This window comes from Chlorocebus sabaeus, chromosome 12, assembly GCF_047675955.1.
Source record: "Chlorocebus sabaeus isolate Y175 chromosome 12, mChlSab1.0.hap1, whole genome shotgun sequence".
NCBI classification, from domain to species: domain Eukaryota; kingdom Metazoa; phylum Chordata; class Mammalia; order Primates; family Cercopithecidae; genus Chlorocebus; species Chlorocebus sabaeus.
The window spans coordinates 102,461,632-102,486,844 of NC_132915.1; the positions used below are offsets into that span (position 1 = coordinate 102,461,632).

Consider the following 25,213-nt stretch of genomic DNA (forward strand, 5'->3'; position numbering starts at 1 on the left):
CAAATACAAGTGCCACATACAAGGTACTCAAAGCATGACGGGAAATTTCCAGAAGCCGTCCACTTCTTCAGGTATTTCTCCAAGATTTGTGATCTTCCTGGCTTTTGACCTCATGGTTTGTGAGTCCCATTTATCCTTTGCACCATGAAAATGATTCAAAATTAATAAGCAGGGACTTTGTTTTTACCTTGTAAATTAATTCATTTTGTATATGTGGTTATAGCCCCTTCCTCAGTCCTATGTTGTACATTTTTGCTTTTTAATAGAAATTTTACCTATTTTATTGATATTTTATAAAAAATAGCTCTTAGGTTTAGTAAGCATTTCTATAGGTTTGATGTTTAGCTTTTTTTAGTTCGATGTTTTGTTTTTTAACATGCCAATTTCTACTTTTACCCATTGATTTCTTTCTCCCATTTTCCCACTATTTTCTTAGCTCGTTGAGTTGAATATTTAGTTCATTTATATTAGTTCTTGTTTAATAACAAATGAATTTAAAGCCACAAAGTTTCCTCCTAACGTGCTTTTGGCCTCATCACACAGTTTAACATACAGTATTCTAATTATGTGTGGCTTGTAAATAGTCTGTTATCTTGGCTTTTATTTGGTCTTTTGCCCAAGAATTATTTGAATATTCAAAATTTTCCAGGCTGGGCGCGGTGGCTCAAGCCTGTAATCCTAGCACTTTGGGAGGCCGAGACGGGTGGATCCCGAGGTCAGGGGATCGAGACCATCCTGGCTAACACGGTGAAACCCCGTCTCTACTAAAAAATGCAAAAAACTAGCCAGGCGAGGTGGTGGGCGCCTGTAGTCCTAGCTACTCGGGAGGCTGAGGCCAGAGAATGGCGTGAACCCGGGAGGCGGAGCTTGCAGTGAGCTGAGATCCGGCCACTGTGCTCCAGCCTGGGCCAGGACAGAGCGAGACTCCATCTCAAAAAAAAAAAAAGAAAAGAAAAAAAAAAAATTTTTCCAAGTAATTGGATTTTTCAGTTGTTGTTATTTTTCTCATGATTCTTTTATGTAGCAAATATTTTGGCAGCATTTCCTCTGTGTCAGGAATCATACCAGATGCAGGGATCAGTAGAGTGGATGTAGCCAGCATGGTCACCCTCCTCATGGAGTCCGTAATTTGTGGAGGGAGACACAAATGTAATCATACAGTCAAGCACAATCATGATCAATATTATGGAAGAAAATCTCAGGGTGCCCCAAGACTTCTAAACTTTACTAGAAGTGAAGTTATACTTAGTGTATAAAGTTAAAGTTAGTTATACTTAATTTTCCTTAACCTTACTTCCTTATCTCTTTTCTTGAACGAGAATGGTTTTAGTATCTGTTTGACTCCGGGTAAGCGACAATTTACTTTCTCGTATGTAGTTCTGATGGTTTCTTCCTGAGGCTTCCCATAAACTCTAAAATCTAAGGGACCCTCAAATTCAGATGAGGTTTGCAGTTTATGGTTCTTGTAATGAAAGCTTAAAACGTGTGAGTAAATGCTGTTATTTTCTGAGCAAACAAACCCTATATTTAAAAAATTAAACCTAAAAAAGTTATTATTACATGCACATGAATTTTAAAAATCACTAAGTACTGATTTAGTGAAACAACTAACACTCATCACTCATCTCTCCACACCCCAGTTATTCCCCAGAGGCAACTACTTTCAGTTTAAGTGGCTTCTTCTAGTAGTTTCTGCCGTATATTTACCAATGTGCTTTTGCTACAGTTTCTTGACCCATGTGCTTTAGACAGCATCTGGTGACTTCTTTGTATGGTAGGTGTTTGTTTAGTTTTCCTGAACCACCTTCCCTTGTTCCTCAAACACATTCATCATTATAGCGAAATCACTTTTGTTAAATGAATATTTGGTGTTTTAATGATTAGGAATGAGTAAGCATGCCTCACTATATAGTCAAGTAGTAAACTATATGCCCTTCCTTGAATATTTTGTCATTTCCCTGGATTGATTTATTTTGTTTATTTATTTATTTTTTTTGGTTTTGTTTTTGTTTTGTTTGTTTGTTTTTGTTTTGGGTCTTTCTGTTGCCCAGGCTCGAGTGTAATAGCTCATAGCTCACTGCAACCTTGAACTCCTGGGCTCAAGCAATCCTCCTGCCACAGCCTCCCAAATAGCTGGGACTACAAGTGTGCACCACCATGCCCAGCTAATTTTTTTTTTTTTTTTTTTTGAGATGGAGTCTCACTCCGTTGCCTAGACTAGAGTGCAGTGGTGCAACCTCGGCTCACTGCAACCTCCGCCTCCCGGATTCAAGTGATTCTCCCGCCTCAGCCTCCAGAGTAGCCAGGATTACAAGTGCCTGCCACCACACCCGGCTAATCTTTGTATTTTTAGTAGAGACAGGGTTTCAACATGTTGGTCAGGCTGGTCTCAAACTCCTGACTTCATGATCCGCCCGCCTCAGCCTCCCAAATTGCCGGGATTACAGGTGTGGACCACCACGCCCGGCTTTAAAATTTTTTTGTAGAGATGGTATCTTGCTATGTTGCCCAGGCTGGTATCAAACTCCTGACCTCCCAAAGTAGTGAAATTACAGGTGTGAGTTACCATGCCCTACCCATTTTTCTGGAGTTTCTAATTGCCTTAAAAAACTTTTTCTTATCCTATCTACCAGATATCTAAGTAATCCTAAAATTATTTTATGTTTATTTTTTATTACATATAATAAATATGTCTATCCCCTCCCCTCCATGTGCCATCATGTCAGGTTTTTAATCAAGCCACTTTTTCTCTGGAGACATCTCTTCTAGGACGGATCCAATGTGGACCAGTTGTTCTTAAGGCCTACTGTTCATTGGTCATCCCATATCTCCCTTTCCTACTCCTGAATTGGATCCACAATTTCCTGTTTCCCATGTCTAATTCCTGGCTTATTCCTGCATTTTTCTAGAGGAAATTCTCAGTTTTCAAATACATCATAGGAAATACATGTTTAGAGTTTTTTGATGTCTTTTAGTGACCTATGCACTATTCTTGAGAAAGCTGATACTGTCTGAGTCTCTTTTGTAGGCACAGAAGGGAGCAGATGAATAAAATTAACTAGATTTAGCCTTTCTGAATGTCTGTGTGAGTATGTGGGGCAAGTTGGGGATGAGGCCTAGAAGATAGGCTGATCACCTCTGAGGTGCTGTCCATACAGGCACTTGACAGGCTGGGCATGGCAAGGGACATGGGCAGTCCCCCAGCTGAGACTGGAGAACCAGTTGCCTGAGCCCTGGGAGCCAGCTTGGCCCAGCCACAGTGTGTGTGAGGAGGACATCCAGATTTGTTTAATGGCTGCCATTGCCAAAGAAGTAAGGGGTTCTGTGTTGCATTAATAAAGAATGACCTCCTGAGTAAGGGAAGTGAGTGGTCTGCTTAACAATGGAGCAGTTCTTTGGCCGGTCATATGGCTCATGCCTGTAATCCCAACACTTTGGGAGGCCAAGGCGGGTGGATCAGCTGAGGTCAGGAGTTTGAGACTAGCCTGGCCAACATGGTGAAACCCGGTCGCTACTAAAAATACAAAAATTGGCCAGGCACGGTGGCTGACGCCTGTAATCCCAGCACTTTGGGAGGCCGAGACGGGTGGATCACGAGGTCACGAGATCGAGACCATCCTGGCTAACACGGTGAAACCCCGTCTCTACTAAAAAATACAAAAAAACTAGTCGGGCGAGGTGGCGGCCACCTGTAGTCCCAGCTACTCGGGAGGCTGAGGCAGGAGAATGGCGTAAACCCGGGAGGTGGAGCTTGCAGTGAGCTGAGATCCGGTCACTGCACTCCAGCCTGGGCGACAGAACCAGACTCCGTCTCAAAAAAAAAAATACAAAAATTAGCTGGGCATGGTGGCACATGCCTGTAATCCTAGCTACTTGGGAGGCTGAGGCAGAATAATCGCTTGACCCCAGGAGTCAGGGGTTACAGTGAGCTGAGATTGTACCACTCCACTCCAGCCTGGGAGACAGAGTGAGACTCTGTCTCCACAGAAACAAAACCAAACCACAATGGAGCTGTTTTCCAGTAGTTATCTGGTTCTAGTCTGATTGTTCATTGACAAATCTCTCATCTTTAAGTGTTCATTTCAAATGCTGCCTCTCTATATAGCTTTCCTTGATACTTCCTTTTCCCATAATTCATTTGTAATAATAATTATTATTATTTTAGAGACAGGATCTTGCTCTGTCACCCAGGCTGGAGTACAGTGATGCAATCAAGACTCACTACAGAAAGGCTCACTCCAGCCTCAACCTCCTGGACTTAAGCAATCTTCCTGCCTCAGTCTCCCAAGTAGCTCATTTATTATTTGTCTGGGTTATCAGTCTCTGTTTACTTACCACATTGCTGTACTATATCTCTCTCCTCTGTTGAATCAAGTTCCCCGAAGATATTTGGAAAAGTTAATAGTTGTGATTATGAACTGGAAATGGAGGTAAAAGTCCTTGCTCCATTTTTACCACTGGGCTTTGTGAAGATTAGATGAATTATATATTACAGTGTTTTACAAACAGCAAGTAGAAGATGGTGTTTTTCCCTGTCCATTTTAGCAAACTAGTTAGGCAGCCATTGTCCTGAGCATCTGTGTAGCATCCCCACACTGATACATCCTGAGTTCCCCAGTGGGAAAAGAAAAGTTCACTTTTATCCTTCAGCTTCTTCAGCATCAGAACCTTCCTTTCAGCATATTCTTCTGCCTCTCCTTACCGAAGTCCGTAAGCTACCACTGCTCCTGTGCAAGTGGGCTGTCTCATGGCTGCATCCTCTGTGGCCCCAGAGGCTGAAGATGAAGGAACCAGGCAGGGCCTTCCCAAAGCAGCCTAGGCTCCCTAATGCACCAGACATGGCCTGAGTTTGGGAATTGCAGACCCAGGTCTCAGGAACTGCACGGCTTCCCCAGGTGCTAGGCAGTTATTGTCCCACTCCTGCATTGCATGACGGGGCTTTTGAACACTGGCCTACATCAGTCTGATGAACATGGTGGGTCTCTTGTTCTCGGTCCTTGCACAGACCACCGAGGTCTGAATGCCTTGGCCAAAGGGACTCCAACCCTGGGGCTTCTGTTTATTCATCCTCTTGGGCTTAGCCACTGACCTCCAATCCCGGAAGCACTGGGCCCTGGCAGCTAGACTCAGGGATGCTGCCAGCATCAGCCTCATACTTTGCTTCAGCCACACCTCCCCCAGCTCCTCCTTTTAAAACTGGCCTTTCTGCCTAGACTTCTTTCCTTAAAGCCGTGTTCAGTCAGCCATGTTGCCATTTTCTGGCACTGGGCCTTGACTTGGGACTTTCAGGTTGACCACAGCCTGAGTCCTTAGCATAAAGTCTTGAAAGCCAGGAGTTCTGGTTTCTGTTCCTTTCTTTTGAGAAGGCTTCAAATGCACATTGAGCCACTGTTTCCCTGGTGGCCAGCTTTACATACCAGAGATCTCAGTCACAAAGGGTTTTGCTTCCCCAACCTCTGACTCTGGATACCTGTTCATTCTGTATTTGCTTAACTAAGTTGCCCCTTCGATAACTGCATAGAGAAAAGAAGGTTGTCGTCTTTTGATTAAAATTACCACATCCAGTGTAAATATGACACAGTTGGCTGTGGGGGATCTGGAGGATGTAGCCTGGATTCGAGCGATGGCTTGGCTTTGTGTACATGGGCATGTGAATTGTGTGGAACTTACTAGGACTTTCAGCCATGGAGATGGTGAGGAGAGCAAATAGCTGTGAATGCAGGGAAAGAGACCTGGTATAGCTGTGAAATAAGTCTTCAGGTGACCCTGAGCAGTTTGCTTTTCTACCTTAGCACCTGGCTGTTGTAGGCTCTCTGCACCCACAAGTTGCTGTTATCTGGGGGATTCTGACATCATGTAGAACAGTGGGCCAGGTAGCTTTGGGGGGTAGCTTCCAAGTGTGAGATTCTGTGAGGATGACAAGATTGAAGCTTTCCTTCTCTGTGATGCAGGGAAGGCAAACCCTAAAATTGGTGCTTAGCCCTGGAGGGTTCTTGGCTTTGCCCAGGAGAGAATTCAAGGGCGAGCTCGTGGTATTAGACAACAGCTTTTATTGAAGTGGCAGTGTACAGCAGCAGCAGCAGCAGAGATATTGCTCCTTGCGGTATGGGGCTTACCCCATAGGCAGTGTGCCCAGAGTAGCAGCTCAGAGGCAGGTCATATTTATATGTGTTTTTAATTACATGCAAATCAAGGTGCAGATTATGCAGAAATTTCTAGAAAAACTTTCAGGCCATTGCCATGGAAAGGGGTGATAACATCCAGGTGTTGCTATGGCAGTGGTAAACTGACATGGCACACTGGTGGGCGTATCTCATAGAAAACTGCTTCTGCCTCATCCCTGTTTAGCTAGTCCTCAATTTGGTCCAGTGTCCAAGCCCCATTTCTGGAGTCGAGTCCTGCCTTCTACCTCATACGCATGAAACAGCCTTTTAAAATCCTTAGTTCTGTCCAGGATTTGACACACCATAGATGTGCCACTTAGGATTTTCCCTTTTAGCATTCATCCACAGTTATCCACTCTTTAGCTTCTTCTGGTTTATTTATTTTGCTATATTTTCTTCTCATTCTAGCTTTTGAATCGAAAAGACAAGACTACCTTTGAGAAATTGGACTACCTGATGTCGAAAGAAGATAATTACAAGCGGACACGGGAATATATCCGAAGCCTGAAGATGGTTCCAAGTATTCCCTATCTAGGTAGGAGTTTGTATTGGCTTATTATTTTTTAAGAAGCCTACTCTGTGCCAAATAAGATGTTTTTACAGTTTCTACTTGAGAAATTTCCAGGAAGCGACATGGCCCATAGATAAAGAGGCAATTGGTTGGCTCCTTGGGTTGGAGCAGGCTGTTGATACTTCCCAAGGATGGAAACCTGGATTAGGGTGATATCCAAAGGATGTTCTGCTTTTTATATAGAAGACCTGTGGGCCCCAAGGTTCCCCAGGCTGCCGCCCAGATGGGTCTCAGTGACAGTGATAAGACTCTTACTGGTTCATCCACATCCTCCTGAACTGGGGCACGTCAAGCACAAACCCTCTGTTCTGGTTCTCTGGGCATTATTAGTATATTTCATATTTGTACAAATACAATTATAGTAATGCTTATTAATTTTTCTGGTTAGAAAATAATGCATGTTAATTGTAAGGAATTAGAGAAAAAAGTTAATAGCTTTTGTTATCTCACCTAAAGATGTTTGCTTCATATCTTATTCATTTGGGCATATCTAAAATATGTATGTTTACTCTATCCTAAAAATGTTATTTTTATCTTTAAAATGTTATCTACTTTTCGGTACTATGACTCAGTCCCATCAGATGGATTTGTCAGACTCGAATCTGCTCTCCAATATTGACCATTTAAGACAGCAGCCCTCAACCTTTTTGGCACCAGGGACCAGTTTCCTGGAAGACAGTTTTTCCATGGGTGGAGAGTGGGCTGAGGAGAGTGGTTTCAGGATGATGCTGTTCCACCTCAGATAATTACTCTGATAAGAAGCACACAACCTGGATCCCTCACATGTGCAGTTCACAGTGGAGTTTGCGCTCCTATGAGAATCTAATGCTGCCACTGATCTGACGGGGGTGGAGCTCAGGCAGTAATGCTTGCTAGCCCATCGCTCACCTCTTGCTGTGTGGCCCAGTTCCTAACGGGGAGTTGGGAACCCCTGATTTAAGGTGTTTCTACATTTTTGCTATTAAAATGTCTCAGTGAATATCCTTATTGCAAAAGCTTTCTACATGTAGTTATGATTATTACCTTGTGATAAATTCCTAGAAGTGTGCACAGCTTCAAAACGTGTGCAAAAACTTATGCCTTTTCATGTATATTTCCAAAATGCACTCCAGAGAAGTTGTGTCAATTTGTACTTTCATCAGAAGGGGATGAAATTGCCTGTTTCTCCCATGTTACAAATACTATGCTTTTTCATAGTTTTTTTTTTTTCCTTTTTCTTTCTTTCTTTTTTGTCTTTGCCAATTTGATAGGTGAAAAATACTTCTTGTAGTTTGGATGTCAGGGTTATGCCAATTTTATAAAAAAATCTTTTGATCTTTTATGATCTAAAATAATTCTAATAACAAGGGAAACCAAGATTATATAGAAGTGACTCCTGATATTTCAGGGGATCTAGTGCAATTTTTTGAAGTTACGTTTTTGACAGTTTTAAAATTACTTTCATGAACATTGTTTACTTAGATTTTCTAATTCTTTTAATTAAAAATTAATTAAAATATTTAATTCTTTTAAAGCCAACTTGGAAAATTTGTTTTTTAGTAGAAAATTGTCCATTTGATCCAAATTTTCAATATTATTAGCATAGAGTTTTTTTCTTAATTTTTTGATGATACAGTATTATCTTATAAATTTGAATCTCTATATATATACACTAAATACTAAAGCAAGTGTAACTAAAAATATATAACAAAATATACTAAAATATAACTAAAAAAACTAAAATAAATATATATATTTATATATATAAATATGTATAAATAAGGTTATATTTGCTTTAGTATTTCTAATAGTTCAGTATTTCTAATACTTTGTATTTTTTGTTTTCTTTCTTTTTTAAAATTTTAAAATTTACCTCCTTGTCTATTGGTCTTTCCAAAGATGAAATTTTGGATTTGTTTTCAGTTATACTGTCTTTCTGCTTTTTAGTTTACTATATTTTATCAAAGATGTGCATTTTCTTTCCACATTTTAACACTTCTGAAATTGGGATACATCTTGCAATTGATAACAAAGCATTGTGACATTGTGTAATTGGCAGCAGTTTTTCTTAGTGATACATAGAAAAAGACACACCTGATAAAAGGTGACATCTTAAACATAATGAAATATGAACTTTCCATGTGTGTCTCTTATAATTCATCTCTCCTGTTTTCCTTGAGTTTAAGTTGTTTTGCCATTTCTGTTAACTACTAGAGTTGAATTATTGGTTTATTTGTGTATATGTTATTTTTTTCGCTTTAACATAGAAAACAGTTAAGGCTATAAATTTTCCTCTAATTGCTGCTTTTGTTGCATCCTACACGTTTTGGTGTGTAATGGTGTCAGTGATATTCTTTAAATACTCTCTATGGTTTTAATTTTTTTTATGCAAATGTTATTTAAGATAGTGGTTTTTTTTGTTTTCAAGGGCTTAGGCTTTTGTTTTTCGTTTTAAAACAGTTTATTGAAATATAATTGATACATAATCCATTTAAAGTGTACAATTCACTGGTTTTTAGTAATATTCACAGTTGTGCAAAACATCACCACCATCATTTTTAAAGCATTTTTATCACTCCATAAAGAAACCCCAGGCCCATGAGCAGTCATTCCCATTTCCCTCTAGCCAACCCTCCTCTCCCACCTTCAGCCTTAGGCAACTATTAATCTACTTTATGTCTCCACACATTTTCCTGTTCTAGAAATTTCATATAAATCGAATCACACAATATGCTGTCTTTATGACTGAGTTCTTTCTCATAGCATCATGTTTTCTTTTTTGTTTGTTTGTTTGGTTTTTTTGTTTGTTTGTTTTTTTGAGCAGCAGCAAGATTTAGTGTGAAGAGCAAAAGAACAAGGCTTCCACAGCGTGGAAGCGGACCCAAGCAGGTTGCCCCATTCCTTCTTACTGCCAAATTATATTCCGCTGTACAGATGTACCACGTTTTATTTATCCATTTGTTTTTTTAGACAGGGTCTGGCTCTTTTGCCCAGGCTGGAGTGCAGTAGCATGATCTTGGCTCACTACAGCCTGGAACTCCCGGGTTCAAGCGATCCTCCCGCCTCAGCCCCCCAAGTAGCTGGTACTACAGGTGCATACCACCACGTCCAGCTAATTTTTTTGTATTTTTTGTAGAGACGGGGTTTCGCCATGTTGCCTAGGCTGGTCTCAAATCCCTGAGCTCAAGCAGTCTGCCCACTTTGGCCTCCCGATATCCATTTATTTGATAAACATTTGAATTGTGTCCATTCTTTGACTATTACGAATAATGCTTGTATGAATGGCTTAGGTTTTTAAAAACATAGTCCTCTCTGATTTTTGAGATTTGTTTTGTGGCTTAATATAACATCGGTTTTTATACATGTTTCATGGTGCATGCTGGAAAGGAAGGTGCAGTGTCTCAAATTAATCTTATAATTGCGTTGTAATGTTCAAATTATGAGTTTTTGACAACTTGATCTATCCAGGAAGAAGTATATGTTACAGTCCCCTTATATTTCTAGTAGTTTCTGCCTTACATGTTTAGTATATAGAAGTTTGTAATAGTTATAGATTCATTGTGAAGTACTCCATACAAAGTTATCTTGGTTCCATTTGTTACTTGCTTTTACTTCTATTGTCTAATATTAATTGTGTGACATCTTATATTTCTTTTTTTTTTTTTTTTTTTTTTTGCTAGGTGAAGACTTTATTTGTATTGATAGATAATATTTTACATATTTAAGGGGCATATGTGGTGTTTTGTTACGTCATAGAATGTATAATAGTCAAGTCAGGGTATTAGGCGGTATCCAGCATCTTGGGTATTCATCATTTCTGTGTGTTGGGAATGTTTCACGTCCTCTCTTTTAGCTACTTCAAAATACACAATGCATTGTTAACCATAATCACCCTACTCTGCTATTGCACATTGGAACTTACACCTTCTCTCTAACTGTGTGTTTGTACCCATTAACCAACCTCTCTTTATTCCTCCTTCCCACCCACACACCCTTCCCACCCTCTGGTATCTATCATTTTGCTCTCTGCCTCCATAAGATCAGCTTTTTTAGCTAGCACATATGAGTGAGAACATGTGATCCTTGTCTTTCTGTGCCTCGCTTATTTCACTTCACATCGTGACCTCCAGCTGCATCCATGTTGCTGCAAATGACAGGATTTAATTCTTTTTATGGCCAAATAGTACACCATTGTGTGTGTGTGTGTGTGTGTGTGTGTGTGTGTGTGTGTTTATTACATTTTCTTTATCCATTTATCTGCTGATAAACACTTAGGTTGATTCCGTATCTTGGGTGAGGCGAATACTGCTGCAGTAAACATGCAGGTGCAGGTATCCCTTTGACATACTGATTTCTTTTGCTTTGGATAAATACCCAGAGGTGGGATTGCTGAATTGTATGATATCTCTATTTTCAGTTTTTCAAGCAATCTCTATACTGTTTTCTCCAGTGGCTGTACTAACGTACATTCCCATCAACAGTGTGTAGTTCCCTTTTCTCCACATCCTCGCCGGCATGTTATTTTTTGTCTTTTTAATAATAACCATTGTGGCTGGCCCAAGATGATATCTCAATGTGGATTCATTTGCATTTATTTTATAACCTTTGACTATAGTTTAGATTTTAATATTTTATTTTATTTTATTTTTTATTTTTTTGAGACTCAGTTTTACCCTTGTTGCCCAGGCTGGAGTGCAGTGGCGCCGTCTCGGCTCACTGCAACCCCCGCCTCCCGGGTTCAAGCAGTTCTGCCTCAGCCTTCCGAGTAGCTGGGATTACAGGTGCCTACCACCACGCCCCGCTAAGTTTTGTATTTTTGGTAGAGATGGGGTTTCACCACGTTGGCCAGGCTGGTCTCAAACTCCTGACCTCAGGTGATCCGCCTGCCCCAGCCTCCCAAAGTGCTGGGATTACAGGCGTATGCCATGGTAACTGGCCAATATTTTAATATTTTAAGTTGCCTTGATTTAGTCATGATTCTTGCAAACAGCATTTAGTTGGACCCTACATGAGAAACCTTGCCTTTTAGTAGAGGAATATACCACTTTCATATTTGTTTCACCTTATACCATATGATTGAATTCTATTTCTTTCTTTTTCCCATGATTTTGCATCTTTCCTTGTTTTCTTCTTTGGCTTACCATAAACTGCAGTGTCTTTCTACTTGGTTACTGGCAAATCCCCATCTCAGGTCTACAGATGGAGGGCATCTTGCTGTGCACAGCTCCCAAGTCCATCCCCACCACACCTGAGGCTCATCAATTGAGAGACAGCGTTGATAGTATTACCGTGAGGGTAGCCTAGTGCAGCCCATGGGTTCCACTAGAAGAGGTGTTCCAGGGTCATTAAGGATGGCCTCTTTTCTCGAATAAGGATGATCATGAGAGCTGCTGTACATTGTTGGCTTTCTCTGTGCCTAGCACTTTGCTAGGCATTTGAATGCATCATTTCATTGAATGCTCACAGTAGCCCAGTGAATAAGCAGGCAGTGAGAGGTTGCCTAAGGTCACATAACTGGAAAGTAACAGAGCCAGGACTGGGCCCAGATGGCCTGGCTATAAGCCCTAAGCTCTTGACACTGCCCTCTCCTGACTCCCCACCCTATTCAGGTCATTACTTTCCTACACACCCTTGTGGTTACCACCTGTGTCCTCTGGTTATTTATGACTTGTGGGTGGCCCCCATCAGGCATTGTGTGATGGAGATAAATTATCGCTACTGTTTCTTGTGACATTCTCTATTGTGGGACCACAAATCAGTGCAGTCTTGGGCTTCCAAGGACGTTGGTCAGCCTGTGCCAGCCCTCAGGCCTCTTGCCCCTGAGTTTCTAGACAGATGCAGCCCTGCATGTCCTTGATCACCTCATCTCAGCTGCTGCTTCCTGGCAGGTGCTTCCCAAGAGGCTCCATGGAGGCCTCCATCCTTCTGCATTCTTCCTGCTTCTGACTCTAAGCGAGTCCAGCTGAACTACTGTAGTCTTATCCCTTCAGCCTTATGATTATTTTCCTCTCCCCTTAAACCAGGTGGATTACATTTCTCATGTTGCATCAGAATGATCCTGATATATACAAGTCAGAGGGAGAGAAGAGGAGGTTACTGCCACCTGCTCTCTGTTCTTGGGATAGTGTATGAGAGTTTATGATGGGGTGCCATAGTTTGCTTAAAAAAGAATGAAGCAAGACTTCCTGAGGCAGCTGGGAGTTCCACCTGCATGCATACATGTCTGCTTGCCTTGGACATACCCTACCCAAATCCAGGTTATGTATTCTTGAAAACCCAACCTGTCCCAGGGACAGATTTGTTTATTTAAAGAGGAATAGTTATATAATTCCTGGAAAGTACAACATAGGAAAAACTATCTGAAACCATTTGTTTTTTTCTCTGGCAAAGTCCTCACTATAGATCTTTTCCCTCTTGGGGTGAGAGGAGGCTGTTTTCTGGGAGGAACTGTAGGTCAGTCCCTGATATTTCAAGCTGCTTTGTTACTTCTGTTGCTTGAGACCGTGAATGCTGCTTCAGCAGTTATTTGCCTCTAATAGCAATTATGGGCTTTATTTTTGTAACAATTCTTTTAACCCTCTGTGGAAGATTCTATATGCTAACTGGGCTCCTGTGACTATTCACATATGTGTCTCTTTGTTCCATGTAAAGGTGCCTTTATGTAGTGCTAGCCTTTGTTACTAACCATGTGGGTGTGATTCTGACTCCTTTTAATGCAAATTGTAAAGCCAGTTGGCTCTACTTTGGTGTACCTGATGAAACATACTTTAAAAAATACTGAGGGAAAAATGTATTACATTTATAAAATAAGACTCTTTGAATCAAAAAGTTTCTTGCAGATTACTGCAAAGTGTGAAAATAGTGTTGAGAAATAGGTCAATTATTTGCAGCTGATTTTATCTGATAGCAGCTCCTTGCAAATACCCGGTTAGATTAGAATGATAACAAAAGCAAGCAAAGAGCTTTGAAGAATGTCTACATCATTTGCTTGTAAATAGCTGTATTGATTTAGGGGGTGTTGTGTTCTTACTGCTTATTTCCTTCAGGAAATAAATAAATTAGAAATGTGATGGATCTTAAATGGTTTAGAGCTGATTCTAAAAGTAACCATAACAGTGTGGAAAATTATGATCTCTCAAGGAACAAAAATTAGGTATTCTAACACTTCTGGATAGTAAGAAAACATTTGGAGACATTCTTAGTAAATTTACCCAGACTTCTAACAAGTGAAGTAAATGTCTAGAACGTAAGTTATTCCTTCAAACAAGCAAACCTTTCCATTTTTCAGAAAGTAAGCCTTTATTTGCAAATATAAATTCTAAAGTTTAAAATCAAGACAAATTTTTCCAAATATAAAATAAACAGGGCTAAACTGTTTGAAAACTAAAAGGGCTCTCAAAAAGAAGTGATCATTGCTCAAAAAAGTGTTTACTCTAATGCCCCAAAGCCCCCCCGTCAGACACCACCCCTGCCCTTGTGGAGCTCACAGTCCAGTTGTGATCACCAGCACTGGACAAGAAACTGCAAGTGAGTTGAGCATTATGAAGGAAAAGGCAAAGGAGCAAACCAAGGGGGCCCTGGCTACTCTGGGGGAACCAGGAAGGGCTTTCTGGAGGGAAGTAGAGTCCTGAAGGATGAATAAGCTGGGTGAAGAGGTGGGGAGGTGAACATTTTACACAAAGATGACAGCTTGTGCAAGAACTCTAAAGTGAGGAAAAACATGTTTGTTAGAAAAACTGGCTGGAGAGTAGAGAATGAGGGGGAGGGTGTCATGTGGAGCAGCTGCAGTGGAAGGGAGGGGAAGATTGCTTAGGGCCTAGACGTGGGAGCCCAGAGGGAGTGGGGAGCCCAGGCTCTGACCAACCTAGGAGTAGTAGGGAGCCATGAAAGGGTTTTAAGCAAGGGCACGCTGGGTTGGATTTGCATTGAACACACATTACCTTGGCTGCAGCAATTGGCTTCGAGGAGGTCAGGCGGGAGGAGTGAAGACCAGTTAGGGGATCCTGTAGAAGCCTGTGATGAGTCACTGTATTTCAGAAATTTCCAGGGAGGGGGAAGGCTCTTTAAAAGCAGTTCATTTTAGAGCAAAGCCTTGGAGAGACCTAAAACAGTTGTCAGTGAGTATATCCCTTATACCTGATGAAGACACATAACATGTCCTTGTACTCTGGTTTTGAGAATCCATTTGTGCATTTCACCTGTGGGCCCCCTTAAAGCAGAGAGGAAAGAGCAAGCGTGGGTGGGATCAAGCCAAGGATGCGGCAGAGCTGCTGCTTCCCAGAGCAGGGATCTGAGTGGTGGCCGTTGCCCCCTTGATGGGGGCCGCCACGCTAGGACCAAGGTGCAGTATTTCCCTTGTCAGGATTAGCAATAATGTTAACTGGCTGTCCCCAGGTTGGCCAGCTTTTAGTGCCCAACTGAAAAAATTCCATTCCACATGCAGGAAATTCAGCCTTTTTTTCATTTCCCCACCCCACGTTTCCACGGTTCCCAAGGAGCACGCATTTGTTCCACAGATCCATCCTGGTTGTTGCTTGAGCCTCAGCCAGCAGCCTGGCCCCAAACTTCTGAGCCCTCCCGCTGGTCCCCTCCTGCCTTTCCCAGTTGGACCTGTGTAGAACCAGGCTCCTGCCTTAGCTGGAAGAGGAGGTATCTGTCAGACCACGAAGCAAAGCTTAAGGCTGGATTCTGGTCTGCCTGCCCATGGAGCCATAGGCCATGTGCCTTTTTCTACTCTGCCCCAATGGCCACATGCTATAGGGGCCAACTTGCTGCCCTCCCCACCCCTAGCCCAGGAAGCCTTTGAACAAATCTCCCCTTCCCTAGATCTAGGCATTCAACCCTCTCTGGGATCCAGCAAACAAGGAAAAGCTTCCCTTGACCCCAGGCTCAAACATACTTCCCAGTCAACAGAATGATCTCAAAGACACTGTCCCATCCAAAATGAAGGAAACTATTTCCATGATTTTTAAGAGTGGTTAGCTACATTTTGTTTCAAATCTCTCCCTTCCAGAAGGGAAGAGATTGCCTTTACTTTTGCAATCTTAGGATTTGTTACCTTAAAATTCACACTTTTTCTGGGAGTCTGTAGTCTTTCTCATTTCTTACAAAAGGCCAGTGGATGTTATTAAAACCCCCATTTTATGAATGAAGAAAAAAACACAGCTTGACTCACGACTTACCCAACATCATATCCCAGGCGGATACCAAGTTTAACTCAAGATCTCATGCTTACTGCTGGGGTTCCACCCAGCCTTAACTTACACATCCTCCTTTTAATATCTCCGTCTCCATGGAAATAAACAGTGGAAGGAAAACATGTGGGGTTCAAGAAAGGAGCACTAGGTGGAAAGGCTTGTTTCCTGCATGCTTTGCTGCCCAAAGCAGGAGAACCTTGTCCCATTTGTCCTTTCTGGGACAAGGGGAGGATCTGCAGTCAGCTTTTCTCTGGGTCAAGAAGTTTTGTCTGACTCTACAAAACGAGGTATGAGCATAAGCCCATTTTGTGCAAGAAAAAGTGTTTTCATGGTAGGAGTCTTTGTACTCATTAGGATGACTATTCCTCTTTGACTTCCTTTAGTTTTTTGGATTTCGAGTTAGAAACTAACACTAGCAATAATTACAAAAGCTCACGTTCACTGTCTTGCTATGTGATTGTACTGCATTATCTCATTCAGTCCTCCCAACACTCCTTCCTTTGAGGGAGGCATTGGTTTTTACTTATTTGCTAGCTGCAAAATATGAACAAGATTCATGTTAAAGTTTACACACTAGTAAATGGTGAGATCAGTGCTTGTACCCAGGTCTGACTCCAGTGCCCCAACTGCTAACCTCAGAATATACCCTATTTTCCCCAGAACAGGCCTTTAATCTCTGGGAAAAACCACAGCTGAAAAGGAAAGCACTTCTAAGGACTCTTCCTGTGTGGAACAGGGAGACTTCCTGGTGGGAGGTCCTGGAGAAGCACATTGACTCATGGGTGGGGACAGAGTGGACTGAGTGGACACTGGTCTTCTACTGACACATTCTGACTGTTCCCTTGTACCTGGGCTGGTCCTAATAAAGAAAAGGGCTGGCACAAAGGAAAGACTGGGGAGCTTCTGCAACCGCAGGACCAACCTGGGGCCATTGGGATGTCTCCTTGCATTGCTGCAGAGAGGAATAGTTAGGACAATGGCCCTGAGAACCTAAAGATTTCATGTAGTAGACAGCTTTTCAGGTGGCCCCCAATGATTTCTGTTCTCTAGTATTCATATCCTTGTATAATCTCTTCCCCTTAAGTATAGGCAGAACATAGTGATTTGCTTCTAACAAGTATGACAGAAATAATGGCATGTCCCTTCCAAGATTAGATCATTAGAGACTATCCCTTTTATGTTGAGTGCTTGCCCTTTCTTGCTCTCTCTTGGATCATTCATCCTGGAGGAATCCAGCTGCTCTGTGTTTGGTAGTCTTGTGGAGAGGCCCGTGTGGCATGGGATTGAGACCTGCCAACAACCACATGAGGGAGTTTGGAAGAAGATTCTGCTTAAAAGGTGAGCCTTCAGATGAGACTGCAGCCCCAACCAACAGCTTGACTGAAGTCTCATCAGAGACCTTGAGCCAGAGACACCTAGCTAAGACATGCCCAAATTCCCAATCCACAGAAACTGCAAGATAATAAATGTTTATTATAAGGGGCTTAGTTTTAGAATAATTTGTCACACAGCAATGGATATTGAGCACATTGCACAACCTTTATCACTACCTGACATTTATTGCTTTGTTGACCAGTCTGTTTTGGGACAAAATCAGCTGTAAAACTCAACACATAAAGGACTATAACATTGGCCTCTAGGGCAGCAGGACATACTGGACCCCTCTCGAAAGCTAGTTTTGAGGTGAGGGGATATGATAGGCTAGAGAGTGTGGCTGCTGCTTTGAGAGGTGATGAATTCTTGCAGTTGTATAAGGAAGATGGGTGCCTGGGAATGACTGATTAGGGTCTGAGAGGTCCTGGAAGGTTACCCTTAGGAAGCCTGTGTTGTTCCCTGATGGAGTGTACAGTGGGCTCCTGAGTACTCAAGGGAAACAAGGATATATCCTTTTTTGTGACCATCCAGAAAGGCATTTGATGCCCACTCATTCTTTTAAAAACTTAAAAATTACAAAAGTAATACATTGCTTGTCATAAAATTATTCACACCAAAAAGAAGTTTATAAAGTAAAAAGTGAATATGCCATTCTTCTTCTCCCACTTGCCAGAGGCAGCCAGTGTTTGCCATGGGTGTGTGTTCTTCCAGATATTCTGATCCAAGAATACAAAAAGACGTGCCTGGCCGGGCGTGGTGGCTCAAGCCTGTAATCCCAGCCCTTCGGGAGGCCGAGACGGGCGGATCACGAGGTCAGGAGATCGACACCATCCTGGCTAACCCGGTGAAACCCTGTCTCTACTAAAAAATACAAAAAACTAGCTGGGCGAGGTGGCGGGCGCCTGTAGTCCCAGCTACTTGGGAGGCTGAGGCAGGAGAATGGCGTAAACCCAGGAGGCGGAGCTTGCAGTGAACTGAGATCCGGCCACTGCACTTCAGCCTGGGCGACACAGCAAGACTCTGTCTCAAAAAAAAAAAAAAAAAAAAAAGATGTGCCTGTGGAGGGGCACATATGATATTTCTAACCAAAGTAGGAACATTTTATGTGTGTTGTTTGCACATATAAACTGTCATAGATATTGTACAGTGGCAGCAAATCTAGAACTTCCCTGTTCTTTCTGGTAGCTCTTTGGCACCCACAGATGTATGGGCAACGTGTTGGATATCACCTGGATGAGTGCTCATTTGTCTAGCTGTGTCCCAATTGACAAATATTTAGAATGTTTCTAGTTTTTCCCTTTTACATATACAAGTTGAATATCCCTAATCTGAAAATCCAAAATCTAAAACATTTTGAGAGTCAACATGACACTCAAAGAAAAGCCTCATTGGAATATTTTGGATTTCAGATTTTCAGATTAGGTTTGCTCAACAGGTAAGTGTAATGCATATATTCCAAAATCTGAAAAAATCTGAAATCTGTAACATTTCTGGTCCCAAGCATTTTGGATAAGGGATGCTCAGCCTGTAGTGCAGTGGGAAGCATCCTTATCTGTGTGTCTTTACCCTCCTGTTAGAGTACTTCTGAAACACTGAGTGCTGAAAGTGGAATTGCGGGGGCAAAAACTCTGCAACTTTACAGTGCCTGCTGCTGGAATGGCCTCTGAAATGCTTGCAGTTATATTTCTACAAACAGGATATGAGTATACCTATTTTTTCCACCATCACCAACACTAGATATTACCCACCATGTTTTATTTATGCTAAAATGATAGGCACAAGATGCCTTTTAAAAAATATATATATATAGATTTCTCTGCCCACCAATTCTGTTAGGCTCTAAATTAGGCAGCCAGGCCTTCAGGCCTCCCAGCCAGCTGATCAGCCACCCTCTGTCCTTACCTCTGCTTCCTGAATATCTGTCCTTATTCCCTCTCCCTGTGTCCCCAGGACAGGTCTGCACTGCCCTGACTGATGAAAAAAGACTGCCTTGCTGTTGGGTTCCTGTGGAGAGGAGGCTGACCTAAATCCATCCCCTGCACACTTGCCTGGGCATTGGTCAACATTCCAGGCTTGGAGAAGGCTGTGTGCTTCTTTTAATCCTTTTCCCTTGTTGAGATGACTAGGGCGTAGGCCTCTGTCATCACATGGCCCCAGAAGGGAATTCTAATTCCACTCCCTCCACATTAACTGTCCTTCTAGGCTCTGGGCCATTCCCAGCTCTGCTGAGGCTCAGGGCAAATGTGGCCTGTCTTTCCTCATCAAAGAAGCCCTCTCCTGGTACTGTGAGATGCCCTTCAGCTTCAGGATGTGCTGTAGCAGTGGGGAAGGGAACATCCCTTGAGCAGCCCATGGAGCTGGATTTATTAATATTATGACCGTCAGCAAGCACAGCATGGGACAGGCAGATGGCCCACCCACCTAGGAGGTGCCACATGTGGCAGCGCTGTGGGAATGCCGTGCAGATGGGAGAGATTGTCTGTGTCTGGGTTCCTAGTGTGGGCTGAGCTGGCCCAGGATGGCCATTCAGGAGAGACAGGGATACTTGAATGCCTCAGGGATGGCTGGTATTGAAACATCATGTCCACAGAGGCAGAATCCCAGACTAGGGCTGGTTCAGGCCTGACTCTGAGGTCTGAGAGAGACCTGTAAGCAAGCGCCAGGCCTGGAGGCATGGATATGGGAGATGAGCCACCACTACTGGAACCGAGTTACCAGATGATGAGGACCAGGGCTTGAACCGGATAGATTTGGTCATCTGGTGACTGCCAGAGCATCCACAAGTAGGATGTTTGGAGTAGCAAAGCAGGGAGCTGATGAGTCTGTAGGCTGTAGGACAGATGGCAAGAAGAAAAAGAGCTGCAGCCTGGCAAAGGATTGGTAGCCCAAGGAGCTGCAGAACATTCTCCAGCACTGCCCCTTGTTACTCCACGTCCATTGTTTGAGATAAATTAGGCAGACAGCTATGGACAGGCTTTCTGACATCTAGGGACCTTCTGATATCAAGCTGCTGCTGCTGCACAGGCAGGTTGGCTGGCCACCTGACATATCCACTGCTATGGGCAGGAGGCTCCCTACCACCGTGATTCTCAGATGTATTACTGAGTGATATGGGGTGACATAGGAGCTGTAGTGTGATCTCACTTCCTCCGTGGGTGTAGTGATCGATGCTGTAGAGGCAGGAACTCAGGAATCAGACTGAATTGAGTTTACATTCTGAGTGTCAGGCTGCATGCACTTGGGCTGCTCACTTACCTCTTTGATGTAAGTTTTCTATTATGTTGAAGAGAGAGTAATTATAGAATCCACCTCACAGAGTTGTTGTGAGAATTTAAAGAGCCATGCATACTGTCTGGCACATGGATAGCACCCTATAGATGATGGCTAGTATTAGTGCTATCCACATGAAAATACAGCTAAGAAGACTCTATCAGTGAGAACCCTGTTGCCCCCGTATCCCTATTGAGAAACACAGCATATCCAGGAAGGGCAGCATACCCGGGAAGAGGCCCATCTGGGCACAGCTAGGTGTCATGTTAGTTAGCCACCTGGCCCTAGAAGGGTTGGATGTGATTTCTGGGATAGTGCAGGGGTCAGCAGCAGGAGGGGCTGGGGAATAGGATCCCATCTGATGAGTAATGTCTGGTTGGCAAATTATGGTCCTGGAGAGGATGGGGACCAATAACATCTGGATTGTAGTCTAGACACTTTTTTGGATAGAGACCCAGTCTGTGACCCCTCCTTCTTTGGGAACCTACTTCCCCTGCTTCTCCCTTGGCACTGCACGCCAGCAGCAGTGTTCCTTCCACCTAACTCTGCTCCACGGTCAGGTCAGAGCGCATAGAGTTGGGGTGGGTACTCAGCCCGAACCGGGCCGATTGGATCCTCTATCTGGGAGCCAGCACTGGAACGTAGATGTGCTGGCACTCAGATCAGGAGGACGTGAACTGAAAAATGCCGTCTCGTGCCATGTGCCGGGACAACTGCAGAGAAGAGTCCACAGATGGATGCTTGATGAGAAGCAGAGAAAGAGACCCTGCAGGAAAGGGGAAAGCAAAGAGCAAAGGAGAGGAGCTGAGAAAGTTGCTGCCTTGCATCTTGAAGGCTTTCCAGGCAGTTTCTAGTTCCTGGCCCTCGTGAGGCCCAGCTGTGTCCCTGCCCGTGGACTTGGGGAGATACCTCGTGTCCTTATGTAACCAGCTTATTAAATGAGCTGGACTCAATCAGGTGTAAGAAGAAACCAACCTCATTTTTCCCCGTGTCCTTTTGAGCCTACTCTGTGGATTTTTCTTTTCCCAGTCAAAGCTGAGAACTTAGCAGGTCCTTTGGTCCTTCAGGTGCTAGGCATGAAACAGCCCAATCCATTGTAACAGTTCCTCATTCCCGACAGTCCAGTATAGGAATTACCAGTCTGGACTCCTAAAACTGACCAGCTGTGGAGGTCTGGAGTGGGGGAATACTTGGGGGGGTCAGCTTGTTTGTTTGTTTGTTTGTTTGTTTTGAGACAGGGTCTGTTTTTTTTGCCCAGGCCTGGAGTATGGTGGCATGATCTTGGCTCACTACAACTCTGCCTGCTGGGCTGAAGTGAGCCTCCCACCTCAGTTTCCTTAGTAACTGGGACCACAGGTACATGCCGTTATGCCAAGCTAATTTTTTAATTAATTAATTAATTAATTAATTATGGTAGAGACAGGGTTCTCACCATGTTGCCTAGGCTGGTTTCAAACTCCTGGGCTCAAGCAGTCCTCCCACCTTGACCTCCCAAAGTTCTGGGCGGCGTGAGCCACAGCACCTGGCTGACACACAGTCAGCTTCTTCACTGGATCCTGGCCAGTCCCGCTGCCTCCCCAACCTGTTCACTGAAGTTTCTGGCCCGTGGAAACAGGGGAGGAAGAAGGGAGAGAGAAGGGTCCATCTTTCATAGCTGTTGGTAACTCAGAGCTTATGCCTTGTGGGTTTGCTAGATGCTTGTGCAAGCAACCCAGTGCTGCCTTTCCCCCTCTTGGCTGCTGCTGCTTCAGAATTTCCCTCCTGGACACCTCTGACTCAGCTGCTTTGATGGAGTCATGTATAGCTCCCTTCCTGGCTCCTGTACTTCCTGCCCTGCCCCCACCGCCACCATCCAGGCAGCCCTCTGGTCCTAGGAAGCCTGAATTTGTGCCTCGGTGGGCTGGCCTTGCTCTCTCAACGCGGGCCGCTCTTCCCACTGCTCTTTGTGTTCCTGGGCCTGAGTCAGACAGGAGTGCTTATGCCGTCCCATGCCAGGCTGTGGGAATGGTCCCTTGAAGTCCCTCTCACTTGACTGAAGGTGGGTGAAAACACCCACCTTCCTTGTGGTGGTGGGGACATGTGAAGGACAGCTCACTCTCCCCTCCCCAGGACCTTCTTTCTGTACTTCTCACGCAGCGTCAGGGAAGCCATCAGCTAATGCTGGAGAGCCAGTGCGGGGCCATCCCCTTTGCAGGGATGATCTTGCAGCTTTTATCTTGTCCTTAGCCTTTGAAGTCTCAGATAAAATTGAGGCAGAAAGAGCACCTTTTAAACATGTGGTTACACTTAAAAGCTTCCATTTTTGACTTAATCTGGTCATGTGGGTTTCTCTTACTATAATCAGAGTCTTGGTAAGTCTGTGTGAAACAGACAAGGGGATCTTGGGAAATCAGAGAGGACACCTTGAACCCCCTAAGAGTGTCTGTGAACTGTGAGCATGGTACACTCCCATTACCATTGTTTTCAGTAATTCGAAGGTTTCTCTTTCAGTCTTGCTCAAATTGGCAAGATTTGTGGGAGAGGGTCTTGTTCAGTGTCGCTCGCTCAGAAAACATCACTGTCTTCTGGCCCTGTTCCCCACACAAGCCCAGCAGGTGGGTGCCCCTTGTCCCCCAAGAGACCAAGGTATTGGCTAAAACTGGGATGCAGGGGTTTGCCTGGGGCAGGAGAAAGTCTGGGCTTTATTGACTTCCTTCTGGGTCTGCAAATGCAATGCAGCCATGTGGAGAACTTAGTAATAGTAGGACTCCTGTGATTGTAGGCCTTAAAAGGTCACTGATGGGATAGGAAAGGATGGTCTGGTTGGCAAGTCCCCAGGATGCTGACTGGCTGTCTTTGCTGGCAGGTAGAGCAGTTCACTGGGTACCCAGGCTAGGGTGCTTGGACAGAGCCCTCCTGCCCCTTGCTCTTCTTCCATGCCACCAGCTTAGTGAGCTGACCCCCACCTTTCATTTTCTCCACGTCTCTGATGAGCTGATTCCTTCCTCTCCTTCTGTATAGCCCGGGTGTGGTTTGATTAAGATTCAGGCTTGGGTATGGAGATGGGGTTTGGGAGAAATAGCTGGTATCATGACCTGCTTTCATTTGAATCCTAACTAGTTTAGAAAACGGATGGCTCTGCAGTGTCCTGTATGGCTTTCCAGAGCTCTCTGTTTGGGGTTTTGGAGCCAAGACCAGTGACCAGTAAAGTGGGCCTTGTTTTCCTTTGCTCTTGTTCCCTATGTCCCACACGCTCCACTCCAGATGTGTGTGGAGGGGTGATGATAGCCAGGGCCAAGATTAAGATATTTTCCTCAAATAGCATTCAGATTCCACTGTGATCCCAACAACTGACTAGGGGCTTAGGAGAAGGGAGTTGAGAACTCTTACTTGGTGCCTGACACCCAGCACCTTCTGGATTAATTGCTGCTGGGCATTCTTACCAGCAGTCTGACTTCAAGCCTCATTTTTGCCTCTTTTGTAAAGTGAGAATAATGATCCCTCCTTCACAGAGCTTCTGTGAAGGTGACGTAAAACACACACATGCACACACGCATGTGCACACTTACGCGCGCGCGTATGCACCTGTCTCTTTCTTTTCTTTTCTTTCTTTTTTCTTTCTTTTTTTTTTTTTTTTTGGAGACACAATCTTGCTGTCTCCCAGGCTGGAGTGCAGTGGTGCGATTTTGGCTCACTGCAAGCTCCGCCTCCCGGATTCACGCTATTCTGCCTCATTCTCCCCAGTAGCTGGCACTACAGGCGCCCACCATCACGCCCGGCTAATTTTTTGTATTTCTAGTAGAGACGGGGTTTCACTGTGTTAGCCAGGATGGTCTCGATCTCCTGACCTCGTGATCCCCTCGCCTCGGCCTCCCAAAGTGCTGGGATTACGGGCGTGAGCCACCGTGTCTGGCCACACATGCCTGTTTCTAAGCACATGGTAGGCTTCAGTGCGTATCAGTGCATCTCTCTCTAACTGCAGCTTTACTAGAAAAAGCTATCATATGGTTATGTCACTTGGTCATTAGGTAGAAGGATTGCTGGGGCCCTGGGTATAAGTGCAGTTACAATTTTGCTATATACAGTGGCAAATTACTCTTCAACAATATGGAGTCAATTTATACGTCCATCCATAGTGCCCACATCTGTCCATTCCCTTGTCAACATGGATATTGGCATTTTTTTCATCTTTGCCAATCTGAGAGGCAACACGTCATGGTTTGTCCTTCACTTATAGCACCTCTCTGATTACTACTGAGGTTGACATCTTGTGTACCGGCCATTTGTGAGTCTTCTGTGTACATGTACTTTGTTTGCCAAGTTTTCTGTTACAGGGTTTGCATCTTTCTTGATTTGAAAGAGGTTTTAGCATAGAATGAATATTCTGTATTTGCTATATATATTTCAAATATTTTTCTCTTGTTCGATATTTGCCTTTTAATCTTGGTCATGTTTTATCTTTTGTTTTGTTTCTTGGAAAGCAGAAAATTGGAGTTCTGAAAAAAGTTGTATCTTTGAGTCTTTTCTTTTAACTTTTGGGATTTCTTGTCATGCCTAGAACCAATTCCCAACCCACAGATTTGTTTTACAAGGAAACAGTTCTAGTGGCTAGTGTGGAAGTTGGATTGGAATGAGGGAGATGGAGAGTCCTGGTCTGGAGCCTGGTGCAGTAGTTGAAG

The 25,213-nt window shown here is 43.7% G+C and overlaps 1 protein-coding gene across 16 annotated transcripts in view; it reads left to right on the plus strand.

Annotated features, from left to right (window-relative positions):
- The window catches only part of RALGPS1 (Ral GEF with PH domain and SH3 binding motif 1), a 304,597-nt gene that overhangs the window by 141,445 nt on the left and 137,939 nt on the right, over positions 1-25,213 (plus strand). For all 16 annotated transcript variants that reach the window (XR_012094881.1, XM_008006183.3, XM_073021927.1 and 13 more), the window contains one exon: positions 6,573-6,699. Coding sequence is in view for 15 of the 16 variants with exons in the window: in XM_008006183.3 (XP_008004374.2) it covers positions 6,573-6,699 (127 nt within the window). In the remaining variant the exon portion in view is untranslated. The remainder of the gene's footprint in view (positions 1-6,572; positions 6,700-25,213) is intronic.